The sequence below is a fragment of the Protopterus annectens genome, chromosome 14.part0 (assembly GCF_019279795.1).
Source record: "Protopterus annectens isolate FY-2018-M chromosome 14.part0, PAN1.0, whole genome shotgun sequence".
Lineage (NCBI taxonomy): Eukaryota > Metazoa > Chordata > Ceratodontiformes > Protopteridae > Protopterus > Protopterus annectens.
The window spans coordinates 482,706,881-482,729,119 of record NC_056748.1 but is presented as its reverse complement, the minus strand read 5'-3'; the positions used below and the strand labels follow the sequence as shown (position 1 = coordinate 482,729,119).

The 22,239-nt window shown below is 41.7% G+C and overlaps 1 protein-coding gene across 1 annotated transcript in view; it reads right to left on the bottom strand.

The window, feature by feature from the left end:
* The window catches only part of RRP12 (ribosomal RNA processing 12 homolog), a 1,805,151-nt gene that overhangs the window by 87,734 nt on the left and 1,695,178 nt on the right, over positions 1-22,239 (bottom strand). The window contains exon 36 of the mRNA XM_044056239.1: positions 15,640-15,707. Coding sequence (XP_043912174.1) covers positions 15,640-15,707 — 68 coding nt within the window. The remainder of the gene's footprint in view (positions 1-15,639; positions 15,708-22,239) is intronic.

Genomic DNA, 22,239 nt, shown 5'->3' with positions numbered 1-22,239 from the left:
ACTCTCCAATTTAAACAAGTTCGGAACGGGATAGGGGGAAACACAAAGTCCTAGTGATAGACAGCCAACCACAAAAACAGCACAAGAATGACCTAGAAAGATCTATAGCACACTCCTAACACTAAACTTTACAATACACACTGTATTTAAACTAGAAAAAACTTTGAAAAAGTAAAAGAAATATTTCCACTTAGCCTGAGCCAAGAGGAAGCACCCGATCTGTTTAGTGGTAAACAAGTCCGGGTAATCTACCCAAGGCATGATAGGATAGGGTATAGCCTCGAGCCGGTGGAAGCTCTTGAGGTTTAGTATAGGTGGAGTCGCAACAGATTCTCGGTTCTGAACCCATCCAGCAATGAACGAAGGCGAAACAAGACAAATCCATTTAGTTTCATGCTTTCTTGGTTAATATGCCCCACTAATTGACATATATGTTATGTGTAGTTCCTTGCCAGCTGTACATTTCACTTTCAGATCATACATGTGTAAATTAATATTCTTTGCAAACTCAGACAAACCACGTGTAAAGACTTTCTGAAAATTCTTATGCTCTATTTCTTTACTTCACACATATTAATGGAATTTCACACACCCACATACTAGTCTTAAAAGCTCAAAGTGCTATGATTTGAAAAAGGATTTTGTTAATTCTTAGTATATTCATATCTCAGTAGCTTTTGACCCACTGGCATTGCCTGATACCCTAAATACACCATCAGTGGAGATGCATCTTCTGCAAACTTAGCCATATTGCTTCAAAAGTATTTTCAAACATTATAATTCACTACCAGCACTTGTCTAGCTTAAATTCAGCATTTTATTATTCAAAGGATTTATTCCAAAACATCCGATATAGCTGTCAAGCTGTTTCTGCTGCATTGTCAGACCATTGTATCATCTTTTTTGACTTGTACAGTGCCAGCAAAGAGCTCATTTGTAGGTCTCTGTTCAATAACATGCAAATTCATTTGAACTTGATTTTTTTTTTTTTTATTATACACATCATTGTTATTTGCACCACCAATGCTACAACAATACAAGACAATGCTTTTCTTATGCTCACCATCTGGCTTAGTACACAAAGGTTGAATTTCAACTGCACTATACTTTCTGGGCACATCACAGCTATTTCATTTCCTTTTCCCTTCTCATTTTTGTACTTATTTGACTTGCATTTTAGCTCAAACACTTTGCATATTTAATTCCTTTAATCATGTACTTATAATTTAACTCGCTCTGGATGCGTCTGCTGCTTTTGATGATGTCAGGTCTACTTCCTGTAATAGTATGTATCTTGTGTGATTGTTCCTTGAACCAAAAAGCATTCTTATTAATAACTCATCCACATTCAGTGTTTCACTTTTTTCTTTATCTCACCCTCTAGAGGACTTTGTGCTCTTGAAAAAGACAAATGACAAGTATTTTCTAGAGTTACAGTGATTCCTGAAGTTATCTCTAATTACTGATCTCTTCAAGAAAGGTGGCACACTGTACCTCTTCCAGTGTCTCAACTCTCCTACTAGAAGTAAACAAGTCATGTGTGTCAAGGCAGGATTACATATCTGGCTAAAAGGTGAGAATCTTCTATCTGATAACTGAAGTATGAAATAGAAAGCAATTGGAGGAGATGGAAAAGAGAAGCACAGAGCAAAAATTGTGTTTCGGCAAGTGGTCCACTTGTCCAAGATAAGAACTATAAATGCTGTAACACATTTTGCAAATGGCCACAACCACTTCTGCAACTAGTGAAAGGTGGTTAGGGAAGACCTCAAAACGCCTACAAAGGCTAGGTTTCTGAAGTGGTTGAACTGTATTGCATAACTTAATGTGGCTGGTAAAATAACTGAGAACTAATCCCAAGATCATCAAAAGATGAACTGAAACAACCTCAGAGTGCTTGCAAAGGTTGGACTTGGGAGGAGATTAGAACTTGTATACATAAAAGACCCGTCTAGGCATCTGCGAATGCACCTGGTAACAACTCTCTTTTATTTTATCCCATATGTGTGTGTGTGTGTGTGTGGCGACAGCTTTTCATCTTCTATAGATGGTGCACAAGCATCCTACCAACTCATCTCCATTAAGTCATACTGCATCTGCTTAATTTGTTTACTAAACATGTTAGATCTGGTATTTAGAGCACTTATGAAGGGCTGTTAAGCCTCAGATGGAAACCATAAAAGCCTTTGAGATAGCACTGATAACTTTCTAAAAGGGAATTTATAACAGACGGCACATCACAGTTCATGGGGGACCATGAATGACCATTTGGTTGGGCCTCACTGGAGTCAAGGATTGGTACAAGTGTGGGATGCACACGTCACTGATAAAGAAATCAGTAGATCTGTACACTCGCTTGGCAAGGAGAAAAGATTCACTGAACATTTTACTGATAAGCCACACAGTTGCTATACTCTTTTTATTTGATTTTGTTTACCGTGAATGTTCAACTGGGAATTGAAATGCCCAGTTTCAGTGGAGGCCCAGGGAAAAAAGCTCCAAAACAAGGATAGAAACACATTTTTGGCAATTCAAAATAAAAATGGTTAACAAACATTTACAAAATATTTAAAAGCAAATGGTAAGCAAACATTAGTTATGAAGCATATTGGATTAAGGAAATACATTGTTTTCAATATATTGTGAGTTGAATCAAACAGAATGTCTTAATACACGGACATCCATAGCGAGCCGAGTTAGGATTGCATTCAAACTGTAGGTGTGGTACAGGTGCATAGTTTAATAGTTACCAGGTGATATTTTACAGCAGATTTCAAATGCTGCAGGTTGTTTAAAAAGCCTGATGTGATTTGAAAGTTTGTTCCAAGCCTTGGAGATGGCAACAGAATAGTGGGTCATCATAATTATTAGATTTATTAGAAAAAGTTAAAGTTCTGCTGGTCGTAGGGTTCTGTTTGGTATATACCAATGGATGAGATTTGACATCAAGGGTGTTTTAAGCGGATGGTGAAGTATTTTGTGTCTTGTGAGTAGCTGGGAAAGGGTGATATTTTGAGGACATTCAAGCCTACTGAGTGCTGTGCAGTGGTGGCAGTGGTCCGTAGGTGCTTTCTAGTTTGTGTTTGGTGAGTGGAGATTTGTGAATAATGTTGAGGTATACAGGGGGGTAAGGAAGGAGAAGGGAGGTGGCAGACGGTGTTTTACTGTGATCACTTAGAAGGTGCTTTGCTCTATAAAGAGCACCTAGTCTGCAGTGTGTCTTTTTGACTGCAGTTTCAATGTGTACATCAAAATTTAACTTGCTACCAATAACTCCTAGTAATTTTGTGTTGTGATGTTTTCTTTTTTGTGATGTTTGAGGAGATAATATTAAGGTCAATGTGTTATGACTTATGTTTTTAGAAAGGAATAGGATAAGCTTGGTTTTGTTGGGGTTTAAGAACAAATTAGATATATTTAGCTAGTTTTCTACAGAAGTGAAAGCTTCATGTGTGATGGTTTTCTAAGATGGGATGATTAGGGGGTAAGCAAACTAAAGCTGACTCATCAGTATATTGTATTATGGTGAAGAGTTTTGATTCCCTGTGCATGTCACTAATGAAGATACTGAAAAGTACTGGCCCAAGTACGGAGCCTTGCTGGGCTTCTGTAGTGATTTTAAGGAATGTGGAGTGGGAGTCAGCCCATTTTACAAACTAGGAGCAACTGTTTAGGTAACTGGTAAACAAGCTAGTTGAAGGAGTTGTGAGGCCTACAACTTTAGTCTTTGCATAAGCTGATGTGAGACTGTTGAAGGCTTTTGACAAGTCTATTCCCTTTTACGCTACTGACAAGAACCTGAAGAAGGGCAAACTTAATTCTTGTAGCAAATAAATACAGGATGCCACATAATCATAACATTAGAATATTGCGCATTTCCCACAATTCCAAGCTCCAGAAGACAGATGAAGGTACAAACTCAAGGAATATGTTTATTTACCCAAGGATGACAATCTCATCAGAAAGTTGCCATGATTAGTAGACCAGCATTACTTTCTGGCAAAAGGCTGGAAATGTGCTCCTTCTCCCATGTAAGCACCACAGCATGTCTGGTTATTGTCAACACTAGTGGCATAGGGTAACAAAGACCTAAGGCTTAGAAGCAGAGTTTAACGGCTTGAGCACTTTGCACAAGCTGAGAGGATTTATGTGCCCATCTTTGCATGACGGCTGTGAATGAGTCATTGTGGAGGCAGGATGACAGGTCAGCAATGCCCACTGCATATCCCTCCCTGGAACAGGATTGGTGAGCTTGTATGGTGCAGGAAAGTACAGTTATGTACACTTACCATAAATGTAGATGTTCGAGTGTATTCACTGTTGCAGTCATTACATTTGGGTAATTCGGCTGGCAGGTTGCCCTCAGCCGGCCTGAATTCCAAAGTCTTGGATCCTGCATCGGCCGCTGTCGCCCCTTCCCTGACGTCAGGTCGTCAGGGGTATAAAAGAAGCAGCCGCCATTTTCTTCAGTTTGTCTTGCCCCAGATGTCAGGTGCCCCTTAAAAGGGTAGCCAAATTTTATATATATAAATCAATAAATGCACCAATATAAATTTTACCTTCATCTATAAGCAAATACACCACATAGGTTGTATACATCAGGGAAGGAAAGATAAGATCCATAGAAAAAAGGGGGATGGCGGGTGGGTAACCTGGACTGCAACAGTGAATACACTCTAACATCTACACTTATGGTAAGTGTACACAACTGTACTATGTTCTTCGTGTTTCACTGTTGCAGTCATTACATTTGGGTAGAGTCCCAAAGCTATGGTTGAGAGGCTGGAGCTAAACAGCATTAGGAGCGGCTATGAGGCCCTGCAGAACTGCAGTGGCAAAGCCTGCCCTGGATTTAGAGTAGAATGGCAGATGATAATGCTTTGTAAAGGTGTGCACTGAACTCCATGTAGCCACCTCTAAAATGTCTCTGGTTGGTACTCCCCTGAGAAAGGCTGCTGAAGTGGCTGCAGCTCTGGTGGAATGTGGCCTAATGCCCTTAGGCACTGGCTTGCCATGGTGTGAATAGCATAAATGAATGCAGTGGCCTATCCACTTTGAGATGGTCTGCTTTGAGATAGCCTTTCCTTGTGATCCTGCAGCATATGCCACTAGTAATTGCTCTGTCTTCCTGAAAGCTTTGGTTATGTCCAAGTAGAATCTAAGCTGTGTATGTCCTAAGAGTGCAGAATTCTCTCCCCCTTGTTCTGTGGATTTGGATAAAAGGTTGGCAGATGAATAGTTTGATTAAGAGCCACACTGGACACCACTTTAGGCATAAATGTTGGGTTTGTTCTGAGAGAGATCCTGTCTGGATAAAAGGTTCCACAGCCATGAGTGCCTGTAGCTCTGAAACTCGTCTTGCTGAAGTACTTGCTAGGAGCAGAGCTGTTTTCCGAGATAAAAACTTTAGATCAACAGCAGCAGCTGGCTCAAAAGTAGGCAGGGTGAGCTTTTCCAAGACATAGTTGAGGTCCCATGCAGGTATTACTGATCTCCTTGGAGGCCTTACATTTTTGGCTCCTCTGAGGTACTGCTTTAATAAAGGATGAGAAAAAAATGGTGGTTCTGTATTGTAATGAGCCGAAATGGCAGAGGCATGAATTTTAATGGATGAAAAGGATAGGCCTTTGTCCAGCATCTCAGTTAAGTATTGCAAAATCTGAGGAATATTTGGTACATTTGTATCAGTTTCTTGTGCCTGATTCCAAGCACAGAATCTCTTCCATTTTCCAGCATAAAAGACTTTGTACTAGGCCTTCTGGCTTCCAGCAAGACATCCATCACAGCTTTGCTGAGCAGTTTTTTTTTGTATGACTACATTATCCGCCATGCTGCCAGGTTTAATGTCCTGAGAAGGCTGTGCAGGATCTCATTCTTTTGCTGGGACAGTAGACTAGGTAATTGAGGTACGGTCCAAGCTGAGTAACAAGACAAGTTCCTTCGGATGGGATACCAGTACTGGCGGGGCCAGTCTGTGCCAATCAGAATCATCTTTGGTTTATCCTGTCTGACCTTTAGCAGTACCTTGGGGAAGAGAGGCAGTGGAGGGAAGGCATATACTGATAGGTTTTTCCAGCTGAAAGATAGGGCATACACTTTCCATGCTTGCCTGTGATAAGTCCTTGTGCAGAATCTTTTTAGTTGGTAGTTGTGAGGGGAGGCTAATAGATCTATGTCCGGGCATCCCCATTTCCTTGTTATCATGCTGAAGACTTGTGGATCCAGCTGCCACTCGTGGGGATCCATGAGGTTTCTGCTTAGTTCGTCTGCCAGAGTATTTTCCTTTCCTGGCAGGAATTGTGCCTGCAAATGTACTTGGTAAGTCAAAGCTGTGTCCCACAATGTCATGGCTAGTCTGCAAAGGGGGTAAGAATGTGTGCCCCCCTGCTTGTTTATATACCACATGACCGTGGTGTTGTCCGTCTTTATCAGTAGCTGTCCCGGATGAAGTAGGTCCTTGAAGACTGTCAGGGCATTTTGAACAGCTAGCATCTCTTTTTGATTGATATGTAGATGCATTTGGTTTGAGGTCCATGTGCCCTGAATGCATCTTCCTGCCATGTGGGCCCCCCAGGCATAACCTGATGCATCCATTGTTAGTGTCTGCCTGGCTGGAGGTAATGTGAATGGCTGTCCCTTGTTCTGGTGACAAGCCTTTGCCCACCATCGAAACTCCTGTTGCAGGCAGGGAATGAGAGTAATCATCGTTTCCAGGCTGTGGCAATGTTGAGTCCAAATACTTTTTAGGTACCACTGAAGTTTCCTCATATGCAGTCTTGCATATGGAATTAGGAGGATGCAGAATGCCATTAAGCCCAAAGCCTGCAGAATTTTTCTTGCAGATAACTGGGCCTTTGTTGCCAACATTGTGAAATAGGTAGTCAGTTGCCTTTGTTTGTCTGGCGTGAGATAAACCATCTGGGCAATTGCATTCAAGCTTTCACCCAGGAATGTTATATCTTGAGAGTGTACTAGTTTTAATTTCTTTTCCTTGACTGTGTACCCTAGGCATGTTAGAAGTCTTTTCACAAATGACAGATGTTGAAGAAGAATGTCCTTGTTATCTGCTTGAATTAGACAGTTGTCCAAGTAAGGGTATATTTGTATTCCTCTGTCTGCAGAATGCAATTACTGGTGCCAGGCACTTTGTAAAGACCCTGGATGCAGTAGATAAGCCAAAGGGCAGTGCAGAGACTCGGTAATGTATTGAACCAGCCTTGAATCCGAGGTGTCTTCTGCACGATTGTCTGATTGGAACATGCAGGTATGCCTCTTTTAGGTCTAAAGTCACAAGCCAAGCGTTCTCGCCCAGCATGGGCAGAAGCTGCCGCAAAGTCAACATTTTGAATTTTGGAATTTCCAGGAATGTGTTCAGAATAGATGGGTCCAGTATCGGCTCCAGGCCTTGTCCTTTCTGTGTACCAAGAACAGTATTGAGTAAAATCCTTGTCCCCGCTCTTGCTCTGGTACTTGCTGAATGGTCCCCATGTCCATGAGGGATGAAACTTGTTTTTGTGCCTCTGCCCATTGATATTTTGGGAGATCTGACCAGCCATTTGCCTTTGGCAGAGTATGGAAATGGAATTTGTAGCCTTGTGACACTATATTTAGAATCCATTTGTCCTGGGTTATGTGCCAATTTTGAGCAAAAAGTGCTAATTTTCCCCCTAAGGGTGCTGCCAGAAGATAAGTGCTTGGTGCAGGCAGGGGAAAGTCATTTGGACTGCTTTCTGTATGTTTGTGCTTTATCTTCTCCAGCTTTGGAGGTAGAACCACCCCTTTGTTTTGGCCTATAAGAATCTTGTGCCTGGGATCTGCCCCTTGGGTGTCTGGATCTGCCCCTTTGAGGTCTGTCTGACATAGGAAAGGACCAAGTTTTTGTAGGCCAGTGTCTACTAAACCTAGGTGTCTGTACTTGTAAAAACTCTAACAGTTTGCATAGATTTAGCTTTGTCTTCCATTTTCTTTAACACGTCTTCTGCCTTAGCACCAAACAAAGTATCATGCTGTAAAGGTGCATCTAGTAACTTAACTTTAATATGATCAGGCAGATTTTGTTCCTTTAACCAAGCATGCCACCTAATTACAGAACCCGTAACTGCGGCCCTGCAGGAGGCCTCCAAAGAATCAAAATCACATTGCAAAGTATGCTTTCCAGCTTGTTCAGCTGCATGCAATAAGTCCTGCATTTCCTTGTTTTCAGCACATTCAGAATTTATCATCATTTTCTGTTTAAGCAATCCCATGAGATGTTGCTGCTATGAAACTGAAAGTTTAAGGCCTTTATAGCCAAAGTTGCAGATATGTAAACCTTTTTTCCCCATCTATCCAGTGCCCTTGAATCTCTGTCAGAGGGGGTTGGGTTTTTTGCTGTAGAGGTCTTAACTCCCTTGGGACCCTGTGAAATAGTTTCTGGGTCAGCAGCAGGGTTTTTAAAAAGAAATTTGTGAGCGTCAGGAACCCTGTAATATCAGTCAGGCTTAACAGGAGCTGGAGGTAAGGAGTCGGGTCAAACTAGACTCCGAAAAAAACATCATCTACAATGTCTAACACAGGGGGAATGGCTAGAGGCCTGTGCTGTGGTAGTAAAAGGAAATCCCAGAGCCTCTTTTTAGATTCTGAAAAATCTTGGCTTTCCCAGTGAAAATGCTCCCTCATGGTATGCAAGGTTTCTCCAAAGGGATAATCCTCAGGAGGGGATGCTGAAGGTATAGATTCTACAGCATCAGAATCCTCATAGAGGGGTAAAGAATATCCCTGATCAGAAGAGGAATCAGAAGAAATAGAAACCTGATCTAAAGATTCATAGTCAGTCTCTTGCCTTGGCCTCTTATCAGGAGGGGAATGGGAACCCCTGATCAAGGTAATCAGGTCTTCGGCCATCTTGACCATCTGCTTTTTGAATATAGAGGCCTGTACACGTGGTTCATGAGTTTGTTTCTTTGCTTTTGAACCTGCTTTAGTCTTTGAAGCTGAAGTAGTTTTAATGTAAAGATGTTGTGGTCTGAATACACCCTCAGAAGCCGGTACCTGCTCAGCGGCTCCGGACCCATCAGAGGGATTAGCGTCCGATGCTCCAATACTTTGAGTATCCAGCGGCATGGCCAACTCCACGTGGAAGTCAGTAGCGACCTGCAACTCTAAAGTAGCGGGTGTCAAGGGCTGCAAAAGCACCTCACTGAGAACCGGCAACTGTCTTCGAGGCGCTCCGTCTTTGGTTTTGGGCCTCGGTTGTTTTTCTCTATCCTTTTCTTTGCGTTTTTTTTAAACTCCGGTAGTTGGATGGTTATCCGATGACATTTTATGATAATTAAACCTGCTACCAAAATACTTTAAAGCAAAAGTATACAGATGCTTAGAAGTGTGTTGGTTAAATCTAGCACAAAACAGACAACCAGAAACATTGTGATCAGGGCCTAGGCAAGGAATACAGTAAGAATGAAACTCCTTTTGAGGTATTTGCTTTCCACAAGTAATACAATTATTAACTTTTTCTGACATCGGTCTGGAGCAAGAAAAAAAGTTTCCCCAACGGGGTACTTAGCTTTATTGAAGACTTCTGTTCTGAAATTCAACCACAAAAATTTCAGGAGTCGGCCAACCGGCACTTGCAAACTGCTTCAGCTTCGGGCACCGCATGGCAAGAAAGACTGAAGAAAATGGTGTAGGCTGCTTCTTTTATACCCCTGATGACCTGACGTCAGGGAAGGGGAGACAGCGGCCGACGCAGGACCCAAGACTTTGGAATTCAGGCTGGCTGAGGGCAACCTGCCAGCAGGATTACCCAAATGTAATGACTGCAACAGTGAAACACGAAGAACATCACAGCTGGATAAACATAAAATTGTCCTCTATAACAGCATGACAATGACCCAGGGTACCTTAATCTCCTCAAAAGTTTCAAATATGGGTTTGAGCAAGTCTGAGGGAGGCAAGTCAGGTTTGGCAGATCCAGCAAGTGAGTTCTTCTCACAGCTGATGTTCAGTTGTAGAGAGACAAAAAGAACTGCATGGTCTGTAGTCTGAACTTGGCAGTGGTTTGGTCTTGATTTCACATTGGAAGCTTGGGCGTAAAAGGAAGACTACCCTCTGTTCAAGCTGTTTTTATACAAGAACCACCACTCCCTTTCTGAGTGCACACGACCACCTTAGCAACAGTGATAACCCAAGACAGGCTTCCAAAACTTGCCAAAGAATGCTAGCAGTTCCCAACTGGGCCACACTGTAGGAGACTGTCATTCAGGTAAGCATTTTGGGAGCAGAGGACCTACCACACAGCAGCATTTTGTACTGAAAGTGCCTACCATCTTAAACAAACAAGAGTAACCTACTGTATGTAGTTGACAACACTGAAGTGTCAGAAGGCATCCATCATGCCCAGTGATATCATCTATCCCCTAAAGAATACAGCAGCAGGAAGGTGATATACCAAATGTGCTAAGTAAAGTCACTAAAGTCCATAATGAAAAGACACAGCTATAAAATCTCGTGTGTGAGATCATAAAATACAACGACAGGTTGACTAGAAGTGACAGGAGTTTCTCTAGAATTTTCTCAACATACGCTCATTAACTACACCAGAACTATTCCATTAGCTTAAGTATCAGGGCCTAATGCCATGAAGGTGGCCAGACAGTGTTAAATGCTTCCGGAGGTAGGCAAGACAGCAGTGACATCAGCCACTTGAATTGTTGACCCTGAATCAGTGGCTGGTAATGTCGAGGACACAAATGATGTTATTGGTTTGCTGCATCACCAAGCCCTCAAAGCCCTTCATTTTAAAGCTGGTAAACAGTGCCAACACAATGCTGGCTACCATTTAAAGTCAGAGTAAGGCCTGGGAAGTGGGACTCTTATTTCACTCTATTTAGTAAACGTCAATGGTGTCTTGCCTCTGACTGACAGGTCCGGGACAGGGGGATGATGAAGAGTTAGCCATACATCTCACAGGTATCTTAAGCAGTATATAATGAGCTTTTCTAATCCAGCGAGAGCAACTTATATATAGCTGAACTAGAGTATTTGTTAACTATGTTTTTTAACATGTTATCAAAAATGAGAGCTAATAACTGGTCTACTAAATGACATGGAGGTGTAACCCCTCCCTCTGATGGGATGGTTGACATGAAGTAGGGAGACTAGGTTTACTTTGTCACTATTTTCCTCTTTGTGGAATATGAATGGGCTAGTAGACAACAATAAGCTTCTAAAAACATCAGCCAACATAAGAGTGCTTAAGCCACAAGTTACGATGTTCCAGGAAAAATATCTGACTCTACAGAAACACCTGCAATTACACAGACAAGGTGTTAATGTTTATCCATCTCTATTCCAAGGAGCTAGGAAGAGGGTTGAGAATTTACACTGAAAAAATGACATTGTGCAGGTATGTACTGATAAGAGGTCATCTCCAAACGATAAGAATAACACTGGCCTCTCTCTCTACATATCCCCATGAATAACCTGGGAAAGTAGGAGACCAATACTGAGCAAAATTTTCAGCTTTCATCAAGATTGCTCAGTCACTGCAGGGGAATGGAATGTAGTAGTGGACATTAGAGGATTACCAGGGAAGGCAGTTTCTTGAAGAATTATAGTAAACTCTTTGGCCTAGTGAATGCAGCAAACAAGATTCCTGCAAGTAAGGACTATTTTCTACTCCCATACTCATCAGGCACAACACGATACTCCACATCTATATAACTCAACAACATCTGTCCATGATCCAGAAAGTCATCACTCATTCCTTAATATCAGACCTCGCAGGAGTCAAGATTGATGCTCCAATTCCAGGGCACTTTCAATAAGAGTGAAGATGCCCTTACTTACTTGTTAACCGCAAAGAAACAAGACTTGCTTGCAAAGTCAGACATGAACCAAAAATCAATCTTGAATCAGTGGGAGAATTTCAAAAGTGAGATAAGGAACCTTTTACAACTGAGGGATGAAAGCTTCAAAAGAAGAAAGCCCAGGCAAAAATACAGACAACCTAAAGAGGCTCAAGGCACTATTAGCAGATGAGAGATGGGAAAAGGCAATCTAATGTTAAATGAGATAAAGGCAGTGCAGGACAGCCTAAATGCTTATTTAGCTGAAATTTGTGAATTTAAGAGCATCTCCATCAAGCAGTTTTACTTTGAGACACCCCTAGGATGCAAAATTTACTTACACATAAGCTCAGATGCCAACAAATGAAAAGAGATTGCTAAATTAAGGGATGAGGTCACTGGTAAAATTATCCTACAACACTGTACAAACGGTAAAGATACTATGAGGCTTCAATCAGAATCTATATAATATCAAGGAAACAGGGGAAGACTGGGATAGGTGTACACAGGACTTCCTTCTCAACAAACTAGCCTAACTGAAACTGATATCAACAGTCTTAAACCTCCCATAATGATTAACGAGATCAAGGTGAGCCTGACTAAACAGGCACTGGCTAAAACACTGAAGCCCAGTCTCCTCTCAGTTGAGCTCTAGAAAGCCGGAGGGGGAGAGGAACTACTGAGGTAGTGGACTGCATTATTCAATAAAGCCTTCACAGATAAACAAGCCTCATGCTCTTAGGAGGATGCAGTCATCACAGTTATCCCCAAAGTGGTTAAGGATCCCACAAGGGCAGCTTCCTAATGACCCATAGCCATCAAAATCACAACTACAAGACTTCTATGAAAATCTCTGTTAACCATCTGGCTCAGATCATGCTTCACATAACAGACTAATGTGGTTTCATACCAGGGTAATATGTTAAGACAGCAAGTGATGAACACACATGACACAGAAGCAAGCAGAAGAAAGATACCCCCCCCTCTCCTTTTGACGAGCTTAGATGCTGAGAAAGGTTCTGAGAAAGAGTTCACTGGGATTTTTTACGGGGAGCTCTAAGCAAATCTGGGTTCACCAAGTACCTCACTGATCTGCTCAAGCAATTGTATAAGGGATCCAAAGCACAGTTAAAGATAGCAGGCTGGGTGAAACTGAGTTCAAGAGGGGCACCAGACAGGGGTGCCTGCTCTCGCATCTATTGTTCATTCTTTATTTAGACCATCTGGATGAAAACTTAGAATGACTTACAGGATTTTAATGGGGCTCAAGACACGAGAAGCTGACACTATGTTGATGATGTCATTACATGCATGTCAAGGCCACATGAGGACCTACTCACTCATCTAGAAATCCTTCAGGAGTTTGCTGGGATCTCAAGATATAAAATTAATGAGAACAAGATGGTGGCTATTCAGGTTAATTGAGCCCCAACTTTTAACATGGCCCAGCAGTATCCATATCTCTGGGGCCACTTCACAATTAAATATTTGGGGTCTAGACTGTCACCAAGAGTAGGGACGTGGTCCTAAAAAAAAGTCCAACAAGTTGTGAGGAAGTGGGAGTTGTCTGGATTAAATCTAAACAAAATCACAGCCATCAAAATATTTATGCTCCCACAAATTATATACTGTTTATGTCTGATTCTGGGCTATGCTTGAAAATAATTTTAATAGGTTTGTTTGGGGGAAGGGAGCCTAGAATTAGCTGTGAAAAAATCCACCCAAATGATGAACTGGGAGGTTTTGTAATGCTAGACTTAAGGAGCTATGATACAGTTACTCAACTGAGTTGGGCCTATCTGATGCAGAACCCGAATCATGAGACTAGATGAAAACAAATGGCTACATCACAGGAGCATCACGACCCTAAGGTAGAAAGACTAAATATCTGGGTCCCAGTATTCCAATAAAACAAAAGGTAAGAAGCAACTGAGGAGGATGACTTTAAAGGTATGGTGTGTAGAACTGGGCACTAGAACTTTTGCCCAAAGAAATACACCAGGAGGTAACAAGGGTTTGCTCTTTATTACAGACATCTTCTGGGAAGGGCATACTAGAGGAAGAGGAAATAATATCCTGGGTTGTCCCCAGACAGATCTTCGAATGAAAAGGGGGGAACTATGCAATATATTTAGCTTTAGTGTCCATGTGGAGCAAGCACTAAACAGTCAACCAATGGAGGGAGGAAAGCAGTGTCTGGTATAGTTGACTATGACTTTGAGACCCTTACAAGCCTAGCCAAGAATTTAACCCATGTTCCGACATGTCAGCACCCGATGCCCCTGTCCAGCAGGGAAAAATTACACCTGCATCTTATTTCAAACCCAGAACTACTGCACTTCCAGAGCAGTGCATCGACCTGCCAAGCCACACAGGACAGGATTAAAGAATATGGCTCCTTCCAGTGAAAAAAGATATATTCATCAGCTGGTGTGGGCAGAATAGGAATCCTGGGCATACTAGGATGCTGACAGAACTGATTTTACTGGTCACCAAGAAAGTGACTACTACTACTGGGTGGAAAAGTGAAACGGTCCCCCACGACAAAGAAGCTATAGCCATCACAAATGGTATAAGACAGTTTGAAATAAAAGGAAAAAGAAGCTCTGCAAAACATAAGTAGGCACAATAGGACAGGATTAAAGAATAGCTTGCCGTAGGCACAATAGGACAGGATTAAAGAATAGCTTGCCATCCAGATGGGCAGTTAAATCCTAACCCTGTAAAGTAAGTAACCATGGCATCATAGGTTCATAGGTGTTTACTAGGCTAATGACCACAAGGGCCTTTTTAAGCCTAGCCATGCATTCCCTAATCTCGGACAAGTTCTGATACCCTTGATAAGTGTAAGCATGGGCTTGGGAGCTGAGCCATTTACAGGTTACCTGTGTCCATCGGTGCCAAACCAGGGATGAATTTCTAGTTTCCCATCCAAATGTCCAAGTTGTACTTGAATTGGGTTAGGGAAGAACTCTGCTTCACATAGATGGGTAGCCTGTTCCATAGATGGTGTACCACGGGGAATGCACCTTCACTATTAAAGAATGTACTTATCTCAGTAAAACTACCATTTCATAAAACAGACTAAGTTATTACATTCTTCACAAGCAAATAAATCTGCCTACTGCTCTAGCCGCAGCATAGCACCCAAATCAAAGCAGGTCACATGACAGCCAACCCATGATAATGGTATTAAACAGCTCTTTCTTAACCCTAGAATAAGGAAGGGTTAAAAATGTTCTACTGCTACTGCTTGCTTCTCTAGAGAGAACTACAATCTACAAAGGTGAAAAAGATACCCAAAGTAGCTGAATCCCAATGTAGCAAAGGAAATAACTTGTTGTCCACTATGTCCAATACTTTAGAATTCTTAACAGGCAGATGGGTGGAAAGGTACTGAGATCCCCAATGCCTATGATGGACTAAAAAAATGACAACAGTTATTTGAAATTTAAAGATAAATATTGTTGCTACTTTTACGTGTTTAATCCTTCACACTCAGCAGAACTGTTACTAATACTTTTTATGTCTGCTAGAGCAACTTCTTTACTAAGGCTTTTCCTTGTATATGCATTTTACCCAGTGGGACTTCCTCAGTCAGCAAACAGTAAGACAATAAATTAACAAATGAATACACTTCGTACACATTACTGCCATGACCAGAGCATTATTTTCCTAGAACAGCAAAAGCTTTTTGTTCTTGTACCACTCGAGTGCACACAGAAAAGAAAATAGTCTAAAAATGAACAGTGCAGATATATTGAAAGACTAAACATTAAAAGACAGTGGTAAAAAATGTAATTAAGCTTACCTTTGACTTGTACTCTTCCCCAAATCCCACCTTTTTTGACAACGGTCTATGAATACCAGAACCTCCAGCTGAGCAGAAAGGGTAAGAAATTAACAACAGGTTGAGAGTACACATATACTAATTTTATTCACTTTAAATATAAATGTTAACGTTTACTATGTGTGGTATATACATTTCAAGGTGTAAAGTCAACATTAAGCAATTGTGTAATTTTACTTCTTCTAATGAACCAGGAAAAATAAGGCCATAAACCCCACAATCTGCATCTCTTTCTAGCACTCTGATGAAACTTGTTAAGCTGTACAGTTAAGACATCAACCACGGACTACTGTATATAAATCCACATTGACACCATTAACAGGAAGAAAATGTCTGATAAGATAGCTGGCACTAGTTACTGATGACTATGCTTGCATGACTCCTAGGATGCAAATGTGCTTGGTAAAAGCTGCTAATGGTACCTCTTGGCAACAAAGTAAACTGGAAAAGAAAGCATGGAACAAAAAAGTAAGCCTGAGAACTCTTGCAGCTCAAACAGACGCAAAATGTATGTCAATAAAAATAGAATTCATACAATGACTAAACATTTAAACAGAAAAACAACACACAAAAATAGCAATGATGGAAGCAGCAATTTCTGAGCAGCTCCTTTGGGCTTTGCTCACTCTGTCTAAATCCTTGTGATGTTATTAGTGTAATAAGAAACTTGAAGAGAAACCATACACCATAATCTTTCCTGCCAGTACGGAGTGGGATAAAAGGAGGAGGAAGGGTTCAGAACACGACTGGGAATAAGAAATTTGGCAGAGTTTTTTTTTTTTACGATTTATGATAGGGTACCTACATTAATGTTGAGCAGGTACCTCCTCAAATCATAGATCTTCAGAAGCATCTCAGTCAGCAAATCATTTTTCATTTAATCACCTGTCCCACTAGTGGCAGCTTTCCTGGTAGAATTAATGAGCAATTTGACCTTGGCATTTCCTTCAGGTCCCTTTCTCCCTGTATCAAAGGAATTAGTCATTGCCAGCCTTAGGGATAGGCCAACTAGGTGGCCACCTAGGGTGCGGCTCTAGCAGGGGAGTTTTCCAGTACTTATTTGGTTATTTTTTGTAGTAAAGAAATGGTTTCTTTATAGTGTGTTGAATGAATATAGGAAAAACTGAAGATTAAGACAAACTGAGAAAAACAAAGAAAAAAAGCAATCTAGATGGTGTAAGGAGACCAGGATGGGGGCATGGGTGTTGTGGGGGTGGGTGCTGTGGAGCCCTTTTGCCTAGGGCACCAGCTGAACAAAGGCAGGCCCTGGAAGTACTAATAGGACCTGCCTAGTTCTGAAATAAGCAGCCTTGGCTGCTATCCCCTCAACAGAGTATATATTAGGGTACCTGGAAGTGATTTTCCCTACTTGCTGAGATAGAAGGTGATGCAGTCGCAAGGAAAAGTTCACTTATAAACTAACCAGTCCATTTGCACAAGAACTAACCAGACCTATCTTGACCAAAAGACAAACAGCTGTTCAGCCTGTTTAGCTCATCTGTGTATGAAAAATAATGCCAGAGTCTCTCCTGACATTTAAACTACTGAAGACAAATTTTCACCTATTACAAAGGCCAAGGGGAAAAGACAGGCTATTTGATGCACTAGGTAAGTATTAACTGATAACTTTTAGAACAAATTAAATTGCCTTAATGCAGCAAAACTACTTAACACTGGAAAGACTGGTTAAGTAGTTTAAGCAACATAAAATCTTAACTACAAAGATTGTGTGCTGACAACCACTTAAAAGTATTCTGACAATAGAATTTCAGTTCCACATGAATCAAAGAGTTCAAATGGTAGTAGTAAAGATAATTTCTGGGATTAAATATGAATTTAGTTAGGAAGGGGGTAACAAAGAAATCTGGTGAATGTTACCCAAAATGGTATGCACTGCATTTGACTTGGTTTACAAGCCAATCCTGTTCTCTGTGCCTTTTTAAGAGAGTAGAGGACCAAGGGGGGCTGAAACAAACTCCCTAAGGAGGTTTCAATGCCATCAAAGCACTAAAAACAGAACCAAAGTAATAAATGGTCCCCAGAAGGCATACATTTTTGTCTAATGAGCATAACAAGTTAAAAAAGGAAGGCTACTAACAAGAAAACCAACCAATCTATGTTGTAAAATCTGATATGCAGAGTTGTAGAAAACAAAACTACCATCTTCATCCCTTGTTGCAACTGGCATTTTCTGTAACTTTTCTCTAAACATTTCAGTAAATATACTACACAGTAACGTTATGCTGAAAGACAATACTGTGGGACACTATTCTCATGCATGGTACTTAGATTAATTTTCCACTACTGACACTGCAGTGAACCATAAGGGAGAGTGTTGCATACCTCAGATGAAATGTTAAAGTGAAGTCCAGTTTGCGTGAGGTAGTGATAGCTAAGGTGGATACAGAAGGTCCCACATCTACAAAAAAAAGGGTAAAGGTAGTCTCCAGTGCTTTGGCTGCATTTCTCTGTCAGTATAAATACCACATCAGGTCTCCCCTGAAAAGAGACTGCTGGCCTAATGCGACTAACCTGATCAGCTAAGAGTAAACAAAGTAAATCAGTGGCTTAGTACTATCCCTTAATATAGTAAACCAAGCTCAAATGGTCTTTACCCTAAATTCAACAGAACTTCTCATACTTTTACTGCCACCTCATGTCATCATGCTACAAATGTTTCACTATATGCCCTCCCACCTCATACTATAAATATTAAAAAATGTAATCTATTTTAAAACTATGGAAGATGCCAACTATTAATCCTTTAAGGACATGAGGCTCTGAAGATAAAGGGAAGGCTTTCAGGCTTATTTTTTTCAACCTCTCCAAGATTCTTAAAAAAAAAAAAAAACACACTGGCTAGCTGACTGAAAGTAAACCCTTGCAGGTATGGTCTCATGAAGCAAAATCAACAAGAGCAATGTGGCAAGGATTCTGAAGCTGCAGGTTCAAAAGTAGCCTGAGTCAGTTTCTCCAAAACAAAATTAAGATCCCCATGAGAAGGAACAGGCTGCCTGGGAGGCCTAATATGAAGGACATCTTTTAGGAATTGTTTAGCCGCAAATCTAGTAGCTAACAGAGAAAATAAAGGCAGACAAGCAGAGACAGCTAATAAGTGGGCCTTAACAGAAGAATAAGCCAACACAGCATTGAGCAATTCACACAGATAACACAAAATGGATCCAGGTTACGAGAAATATACCAAACAGAAAACCTCTTCCAATTAGATAAATAGGATTTTCTAGTATTGGGTTTCCTGGCCTCCTGCAGTATCCAAAGCACCTCCTCAGAAAAAAGTGACTATGTGGAATCAAAATTGTATCACCCAGTGTCAGTTGAAGAGTGGACAGATGGGGAAGGAGGAGATATCCCTTTGTCCTCTGTGAGTTAGGTCCACCCTATGAGGTAACTTTCGATGATTGCCCTTGGCTAAATGCAGAAGAGAGAACCAATGCTGTCTCGGCCAAAAGGAAGTCACCAACAAGATTTTGGAAGCATCCTGTTCAATTTTGAACAGGACTTTTGGAATGAGGGGAAGGGGAAGGAAACCATAAAGAAACATTGCCTTCCAAAACACAAGGATAGGGTGTCCACCTTCCACACCAGAGGACCTTGGGACTCTGGCACAACATGGAGAAAGTTGCTTGTTCAGAGGGGAAGCAAACAGATCAGAGTACCACCCCACTGGTGTACAATGTCCAGAAACTAACCCCTGTGAAGCATCCATTCATGTGATTGAGTTAAAGACCTGCTCAGTGTGTCTGCCACAAAGTTTTGACCTATGGGAATGTAAACTGCCTGAAGAGATACTGGACAGCAAGATCCCACACTAGGAGTGCAATTGGCAAAGATGACCAGAATTTGCTCCCTGTTTACATAACATCACTGTGGTACTGTCTGTAAATACCTTGAGAGGTCCTGGGAAGAAAGGAAGATGAAAATCCTGAAGCTCCAGTAAGAGAGCTGTCATCTCTGTGAAACCGATGCGCTCTTTCTGTTGAAGAGGTGGCCACACACCCCCTGCACCTTTAGGGAGACAAAAACTGATCACCATCCGACATCTGAAACATCTGTGAAGAGCTCCTGAGAAAGAATAGGGAAATGAAAAGGGAGCCCTGAACTTAAAGGCAACTGCTGGATCCACCAGTGAAGTTCCTTCGTGAGACAAGGTAGAAGAGAAACTACAAATTCTAGGGGATACACATGTTGAAACCAAACTGACTTCAGAAACCACTGAAACTTTCTCATGTGGAGTTTGGCCAGAGAGATCATAGTGATGGTGGATGCCATGAATCTTAGAGCTCTCAGAAACTCTCGGGCTGTAACAGACGCTAGTGGAAGAAGAGTTTGAAAGGAGGAAATGAGTGTCAGGGCCTTGGGAGGAGGCAGGGATGACAGCATAGGCACCATCTGAATCCTGTACCACAGAAAACCAAGGTCCTGAGAAGGAGTCAGAAAAGACTTTTTGAAGTTTGTGAACTCCAGCTTTGCAGAAGGGAAATAGCAAAACGAAGATTTTGCAATGGGCTCTCTAGAGAGGATGCCTGAAACAGGAGGTCATCCAAGTAAGGAAATACTTGGATCCCCTGAATCCTGCAAAAATCAATCACAGGAGCGAGGCATTTGATGAATACCCTTGGGGCAGCAGAAAAGCTAAAGGGCAAAGCAGAGAACTGAAAATGCCAAGAAGCAGAGAAACATAAAAACTTCCTGAAAAGGGGATTGACTGGAATATGAAGATAACCATCCTTGAAGTTCCAGAGACACCATATAACCCTGAGGAAGCAAAAGAGGGAACAAAGTCTGAAGGGACAATATTTGAAAGTGTTTAGATGAGAGAGGTCTAGAACTGGTCTCCAAGTACCCTCTTTTCTGGGTACTAGAAACATCCTGGAGTAACCCCCCCCCTCCCCTTTGGGACACAGGCACCTCTTGAACAGCAATGAGTCAAAAGGTCACAAAGCACCTCTGGAAAGTTGCTCCTGAGGAGGCTGGGGAATACCCATAAAAGGGGGAAGGGATTTCCAAACCATGAAATAACCCTGGTGAATAATGGACAGGACCAAGGAATCCTGAGTAATCTGTAGCCAAACTGGGGGGGCAAACTGAAAGAGGAAAGTGGCTGGGAAGAACAGGATACTCTGACAGCACCTGGTTTATCTGAAAAGGAGACATTTGAGGCACTGAAGTCTGAGCATCTCAGCAGGAGGAGTCCACCTGCCACCCTTGTTGCCCTTAGGAAAAGGGCAAGATTGCTTGTGAACAAAGGCTAGTTTATTGGGGTAGTTTCTCTGAAATTTAGGCACAGGAGAAACAACACGTTTAAGTTCCTGCAAAGCCTTGCCCTTTATCCTGAAGGGACTTGAACACAGTAGCAGCAGCTTCACCAAACAAGTGGTTATTATCAAGAGGAGCATCCATCAACTTATCCTTAATATCATTAGGCAAAGATTAAAGCCAAAGCCAAGAATACCTCCACATCACTGACCCAAAAGCAGCAGCCCTAGAGGAAGCATTTGCTGCATCATAACTATGCTTGATAGAATGATGAGCCACTTGGGAAGAAGACCCTAACATGGAAAGAGCAAAGGTTTTACCCTCAGAGTCTGGAAGCTCATAAATAACCTGACAAGTCTAGGATAGGAGAGCCAACAAGAACCTAGACATATGGGTCTGATAATTAACAGCTCTAAAGGCAAAGGCAGCACAGGTGTAAACCTTCTTACCTAGGCTTTCCATGGTCCTGCTACCTTTATCAGAGGGAAGTAACTTGGGAGAAGAAAGCAATTGAGACGGCTTGATAAACGCTACAGACACCACAGAGGTGAAAGCAGGAGGACACTTGTACAAAAATCTACAGCCCTCAGGCACACTATACAATCTATCAGGTTTCTTGTGAGCAGGGGAATGAGAGTCTACAGCCTTAGAAGCATTGAAAATGCATCAAACAAGGCAGCCAAAACAGGAGGAAGAGGAGGCGCTTAGGAGAACCCATTTTCAACAACTCATAGTATCTTTTATGTACCTTACAGACCAGAGCACAATCCCATTTAAAAAATTCCATCATCCTGAGGATCATGTCCACAAAAGAAATCTCTTCAAAGGGAGCATAAGGACTGATAGATTCCTCTTCCTCTGATCCAGAGTCCAAAGGTGAGGCTATCTGAGAAGAATATGCAAGGGACTCATCAGATTCCAGCTCCTACTCAGAGGAATCCTGTTCTCTGTGCCTTTTTAAGAGAGTAGAGGACCAAGGGGGGCTGAAACAAACTCCCTAAGGAGGTTTCAATGCCATCAAAGCACTAAAAACAGAACCAAAGTGAAGGCCTAACATTCACTCTGTGGATCCTTAGGAGCATGAAAAATATATTTAGTCTTTTGCTTTTTCTTCAATGGGACGTCTGCCTTATAAAATCTGGAAGGCTCTAACCCAGGACAGCATTCGATGATGGTAATAGGGACTTCTTCTCTGACTAATATTTCAGTAATACCTCTAGGCCCCTCTGAGATAATCAACAATGGTTCCCCCTAAACATCCAAAACGGATGTCTGCAATGCCTC